This window comes from Mesoplodon mirus, assembly GCF_964341445.2.
Source record: "Mesoplodon mirus genome assembly, chromosome: 11".
Taxonomy (NCBI): Eukaryota; Metazoa; Chordata; class Mammalia; order Artiodactyla; family Ziphiidae; genus Mesoplodon; species Mesoplodon mirus.
The window spans coordinates 35,070,771-35,077,342 of NC_138987.1; the positions used below are offsets into that span (position 1 = coordinate 35,070,771).

The following is a 6,572-nucleotide window of genomic DNA, read 5'->3' on the forward strand; positions in this document are numbered from 1 at the left end:
TGAGTAGTGTCAGAGGAAGCCGGCGGTCAGACTGCATTAGCGGGAGCAGCCGCCCCGCTAATGAACTTTGCCCAGAGAGGGCAGTGAATGGCCAAGGCTGTGTGGTAGGTTCATGGCAGAGTGGGCCTAGGTCCCAGGCCTTCTGACTTTGGGTCTCATGACATTTTGGGGATGTGTTTACCCCATGGCCTTCCAGTAGAATCACCAAGAGTCTCACCGGGGCCTGCCAGTGACAGGGGAGCACCCTGAGGTTTTGGCAGGAACGTGGCCTTGCACAACTCCAGGGAAAGCTCCTCACATTATAGCCTGGGGTTCTTGCCACCTTTAGAGTGCTTTCTTCTGTGTCTGGAGTCCTGTGGCACCCAGGCTGTCACCTCCCCATGGGACTGTGGCCTCTGTCTCCCCCACCCCTTGGAGGTGAGGAGGGCCTGAAGCCCTGGGGCCTTGGCCTCCCCTATCCCAGGGCCTACAGACACCTGACTCCTTTCTGCTGGTGCTGAGGCTGACATATGAAGTTCTGGTCCAGAGCCTGGTGGCCATGGGCTGTTGCCAGGCAACAGTCTCTGAGAGACAAGTTCAAGGTAAGGTCTTGCTTCTGAGCAACTTGGATGTCTGGAGAGACGGAATCAGGCAGAGAGGATCATCGCCACCCCTTCCTGCCAGCTCGGGCTCACAGCCCCAGAGCCTGCCCTCAGCCCACAGCCCCTGTAGTTCCCGTAACCCACAGATCCCAGCCCCAAACCCCCATATAACTCCTTCCATTCCCCTGATGCCCCCCCCCCATTTATTCAGGGTCACCACATTGCACAGATCCAAAGGAGGCTAGAGTCACAGTGTGAAAATTCCCCCCCTGGAATTGAGAAATGGAATTTCCCCCATTCAGTCATTTATTCCAAATAGTCATATGTGGGGCCCACAGCACTGCCAGGCCCTGGGAACACAGATGCATCAGGCACAGCCCCTGTCTGGAGGGACAAAGCTATTGGGACACCACACACACACACACACACACACACACATGCACAAGAGCGTGCACAGGTAGTGACATATGGTGAGATGGGAAAGCTGGAGGACTGTGGGATCCAGAGAGGGGACCCTGGCCCAGGCCCACTCCCCACACAACCTGGGCTTCAAGCAGTTCCTCTGCTCCCACCCCGTGCACACCTGCCACACACACAGCAGGCCCTCGGTGTTACGTGCCAATACACATTCACTCGTGGATATGGCTGAGATGCCCTGAGCACCTATTATGTGCCCTGCACTGTGTTTACACACCCCTCCCCCATCCCGTTATTGTTGCTGCCTGGCTCTTCTGTCCCTGCCATTGATAGTCAGTCCCTGACCCAACTCCTACCCCACTGGTCAGGCCAAACTGTCCATCACAGTGTCCCACCTTCTCTCTAGCTGGAAAGATGGGCACATGACCCACATCTGGCCAATCATGGCATTCTATCACCTTGTCTTTGGTGATTGGCCCAAGGGGCCATCATGTGACTCAGTTAGAACCAGTCAGCTCTCTTGCATGAGATCTGCCCTTTGGACACAGGAAGAGAGTCTATCTACTGCCTTTGGATCAAGATCTGTAAGGGCGCAGGCCGAGGCTTGTCAGGAACGTCTTCTGTGACTCCTGGAGGACCAGGATTCTGGGAGGCTATACACAAAGAGGCCTGGGCACGCAGAGCTGAGAGACAGGAGAGAAGGAGCATCCCGATAGAGATGGATGCCCGTACCCACCCCCACCCATGCACACCCATCTAAAAACACAGCGCCCGCCAGAGGAATTGGCCCAGGCCAATTGTCATGTGTCACTGACTTTATTGACAAGAGTTAGAGTCAGAATTTCCCTAAGGGGCCTCCTAGCCACCCTTGTAGAACAGGCTCACTTGCCCCAGGAATCAGGAAAGTAGGGTTGGCCAGGAAAGCAGGAAATGCTGGAATGCCAGGGGCCCTCTTTCCTCAGACCCCCAGATCCCCCTCAGGGGAACACCAGACTGAGGACTGGGCCTCCAACCTCCACACAAGCTCTAGTTTTGTAAACTTCTTTCCCCCTGATGGGGTCTCACTCTCCCCCAAGCCCTGCCTTCCTGATCCTTGGTCTCTGACCCCCAACTTCCCTTCCTCATGTCCTGTAGTGCTCTCACCCTCAAGGGCTGGAGACAGAGAAGCCACTTGATGAAGGAGAAGGGGTTGGAGGCCACGCCTGGCAGGGGGCTGCCTCCACTCTATAACCTGTTAAGGCCCACCCCCAGCCATTGCAGTGTGCATGGCAGTTTACCCCAAACAACTCCTTTTCTTCCCACATCCCAGGAGGCAGGCACGTTGGGACAAGCACTTCCATTTTATGATGGGAAACTGAGGCCCAGAGAGGTCAAGGCTAGACAGGATCTGAAGGTGAGTTGAAGATCTAGGCCTCCCAACTTGTGGTTCCCATGCTTTCCCTGAGGACCCCCTACCCTCTGCGGGGTGGGGGGTTGGGAGATTTAACTGGAGGTACCACCCTCTCCAGGACCAGTCTCGCTGTGGCTCTAAGGGGTCATCTCTGGGAGGGAGTCCAGGCCAGCCCAGGCCCAGCCTTGGACAGTGGCCTCTCCCTGTGGCCTCACTCCAGCCTCCTCTAGCCTTGTCTTCCTTGGGCCTTCCCGACCTGCTGCCCCGGGGCATGTAGAGGACCAGGAGGCCTGCTCCCCAGCCTGCAGCGCTGCACCACTCCTCCCAACCTCTCCGGGGAGCCAGGCCTTGCTTCTCAGCTCTGCCCCCAGGTTTCCACCAAGGCCTAGCCCTTCTTACCAGCACTGCAGGCCCTCAAGGGGGCTGAGCCTGTACCTTTCAGAGCGTTTGCTTTTCTACCCTGATGGCATCCTTTCCTTGAGTTTGATCAGGCCAGGCACCAGCAACCATGTTTCGTTGATGCTGCAACTGAGCTCAGTCCAGAGGGGCCAAGGTCGGCCCCAAGGTCATGGAGCAGATCTGTCCTCCACCTCCTCCTCCTTCACCTTTCTCTTCCTCCTTTCTCTTCCCCCTTCCTCTCCCTCCTCTTCTTCTTCCTTCTCCTCCCAGCTCTGTTTAGACACTCTGCCGTTCCAGTCTGCCTGGGCCAGGTCCCTGCCTTAGTCGCCGAGGGAGGAGAAGCAGGGAGGATTTCTCCTATGAGGAGGTTCCTGAGCCCTCAAAGACCCTGAGACCCCCTCCAGCCACAGGACACAAAGTGAGCTGCTTTGAGGATTGATTAGCTGCCCCCAACAGGGCCTGAGCTAGCCTTTGGGTGGCCTAAGCTTATGCAACATGGGGTCCCTCTTTAAGAAAAGGGATACAAAACTACAAGTACAAAATTAGACTCAGGGCCTCAGAAGGGCCCGAGCAGTCAAGGACCCTGAAGCTCGACTTAATTAGCTTCCTGGAAAATCACCTCTTCTCCTCTTGTCCGGGAATACAAGAGTCCTGGCATTGATTGTCTGGGCCAAGAGGGCCTGGAGGTTACTGGGTTGCTTAGCAGGTGAGGCCTGAGGCCCAGAGAGGAGAAGAGCTGGCCCACAGCCTTGCAGCAAGAGGGGGAGAGCTGCTGGGGGCCTGGGCAATCTCACACCCCTTCTCCCTACCAGGTAAGACTTTATCCTATTTGGGGGTGCAGTACCACTCCCTGTGAATGTGGGCCCCCACTCTCTCTTTTGTGAACCTGACTCTGAGCCCGCAAAGTCCAGGTCTTGGTTTATCCCTCTGAGGGCCAAGATTGAGGATGCTCTGTTTTGGAAGGGGAAAGCCAGTCGGTACCTGTCCCTTTAACCTGACCCTACCCAGCCTAGCAGTGATGCCCCTCCAGACTTCTCATCTGATAGAGCTCGTCCAGGCCATATCTCCCGTCCCTGAGTCACAGAGGAGAACACAAGGCCCAGAGAGGGGAAGTGACCTATCTGAGGTCACACAGCAAGTCTCGGCAGCAATGGGATCAGAGCCCAGGCCTCTGAACTTCCCATCATGGGCCCCTGGCACCTCAGGTGGCATGCCCTAGGTGTACCCACAGTCTTTGCCCTGTCCTTGGGCTACCCTGGCCCTCCGCAGGCCCTTACAGATAGCTGATGTGCAGGGGGCCTGACTTCTCTGCAGCTGAGGGTTCTTGGGGTAGGAACTGACGCTCCTTTCTGGTGGGGCCGCTGGGAGGCTGCTCCTGTCCGCTGGGACCCGGCTGCGTGATCCGGTTGACCCGGCCATTCATCTCCTTCAGCCCGTCATGCTTCCCTGCTCCCTTCTGCCCATCCTCCCCACCTCCATCCTCTTCCTCATCCTCCTCTTCCTCTCTCTTCTCTGGAGGCCCCAGGGGAGGCTCCTGGTTGCGCACACGGCGGGAGGGCCGCAGCAGGACCCTGCGGAAGCCCTGCTTGAAGCGGTAGGAGAGGAAGCCGTAAAGGATGGGGTTGGCACAGCTGTTGGCATAGGGCAGTGCCACCACCAGGAAGTAGAGGCCGAAGAAGGCGGGTTCCTCGGGCAACGGGCACACGACATTGATGATGTTGAGCACATAAAAGGGCATCCAGCAGAGGACAAAGAGTGCCACCACGGCCACCACCATGCGCGTGACCCTGCGCTCAGAATGCCGCCGCCGCTGGCACGAGGGTGCCCACACCCGCCGCCCAGCTGAGCGCACCTTGACCACGATGAGCAGGTAGCAGAGGCAAATGACCAGCAGCGGCCCAAAGAAGCCCAGCACGGCCGTGTAGATGATGAAGCCAGCCCGCCAGGCCGCTGCCGGCTCGGGCCACTGCATGTGGCAGGTGCTCATGCCACGGGGCACGCCCGAGAAGACCACCACGGGCAGCACTACCACGGCTGAGGCCACCCAGACAGCCGCACTGACTGTGCGGGCCACGGGCGCCGTGCGCCAGCGGGCTGAGCGGGTGGGATGCGCTACCGCCAAGTAGCGGTCCACGCTCATGACGGTGAGACAGAAGATGCTGGTGAACTGGTTGATGCCGTCCACAGCCATGACCAGGCGGCACATGAGGCCCCCGAAGGGCCAGTAGGACAGGGCGTTCTGGGCGGCCAGGAAGGGCAGCCCCAGCATGAAAAGCTCATCAGCCAGCGCCAGGTTGAGGATGTAGATGTTGGTGACCGACGGGCTGGCCGTCTGTCGCAGGACCACGTAGATGACCAGTGAGTTGCCCAGCAGGCCCACCACGCACACCACCAAGTAGACCAGTGGGATCAGAATGCCGCTGACAGCCAGCCCTGCTGCACTCTGCGCTGCGGACGCGTTTCCGAGGATGGCGTCCAGGGGCCAAGCCGAAGAGGTGTTCCAGGGTTCCGAGGGCGTCGGCACCAGTGAAGGATAGCCAGGGGTGTCCATGGCCAAGAGAGGGTGGTCAGCAGTCAGCTACTGGCCTGGAGGAGGGAGGACACAGTTTGGTCATGGCAGGGCACGGCTTTCTCTCTTCAGCCCCCCACCCATCACACTGAACTTGGAGACTTCCTGGGCACCTGGCCAGAGTTTGACGTGTCACGGCTCATTCACTCTGCACAGGCCAGCAAGGGAGGCGGGCAAGGTATCCCCACTTCTCACATGAGGAAACTGAGTCTCAAAGAGGTGAAGCGACCACTCTGTACCACATAGCGGGGTGTGGCATGGGACTCCGGCTTGCCTGGCCCCAAAGAGCAGAACCAGCACTGACCTGGACACCAGTGTCCCTTCACCTGTGCACAGGGCAAGTGCTCCACAAATGTTCAGTAAAGGGATCATTCGATAAGCTGATGACAACATAAGCCCTTTCCTCCATACCAGCATTTTCCAAACGTTTTTGACACCGGTGCGTTTTACATTGCAACCCGATGACGTCATATTGTTCCATAAAATAATATCTGCCCTTTCTACCTGTGATTAGCTTGCTGGCAGAGCCCCAAGTGGATCACCCACTGTGATAGACTGAATGTGTCCTCCCCCACGCCAAATTAATATGTTAAAATCCTAACCCCCAGGGTTTCCCTGGTGGCGCAGTGGTTGAGAGTCCACCTGCCGATGCAGAGCGGCTGGGCCCGTGAGCCGTGGCCGCTGAGCCTGCGTGTCCGGAGCCTGTGCTCTGCAACGGGAGAGGCCACAATAGTGAGAGTCCCGCGTACCGCAAAAAAAAACTAACCCCCAGTGTGATGGTATTAGATGGGAGGGCCTTTGGGGGGTGATTCGGTCACGAGGGTAGAGCCCTCATGAATGGGATTAGTGCCCTTCTAAAGGAGACCCCAGAGAGCTCCCATGTCCCTTCTGCCATGCAAGGAAACAGCAAGAAAACAGCCACCTATGAACCAGGAAGCAGGTCCTCACCAGACACCGAATCTGCCGGCACACTGATCTCGGACTTCCCAGCCTCCAGAACGGTGAGGAATGAATTTCTGTTGTTTATAAGCCACCCAGTCTATGGTATTCTGTTACGACAATCTGGACGGACTAAGACACCCCCCAAACAGGTCTCAGCTCTCACACTAGAAAAACACTGCTGCATATCACAGGTCCTTAACCTTGAACCCAAGTCTCTTGATGAACTTCAGAGGATCCATAAACCCCCCAAACTCTGGTGAAAGTTAATACATCC

At 57.5% G+C, this 6,572-nt stretch overlaps 1 protein-coding gene across 1 annotated transcript; it reads right to left on the reverse strand.

The window, feature by feature from the left end:
* Positions 1 to 4,060: 4,060 nt before the first annotated feature.
* SSTR3 (somatostatin receptor 3) lies at positions 4,061 to 5,338 on the reverse strand (the record flags this gene model as incomplete). The annotated part of the gene is made up of 1 exon (XM_082635977.1): positions 4,061 to 5,338. The coding sequence occupies one exon, from the start codon at positions 5,336 to 5,338 to the stop codon at positions 4,061 to 4,063; it is 1,278 nt and encodes a 425-aa protein (XP_082492103.1).
* Between the last annotated feature and the right edge of the window lie 1,234 nt (positions 5,339 to 6,572).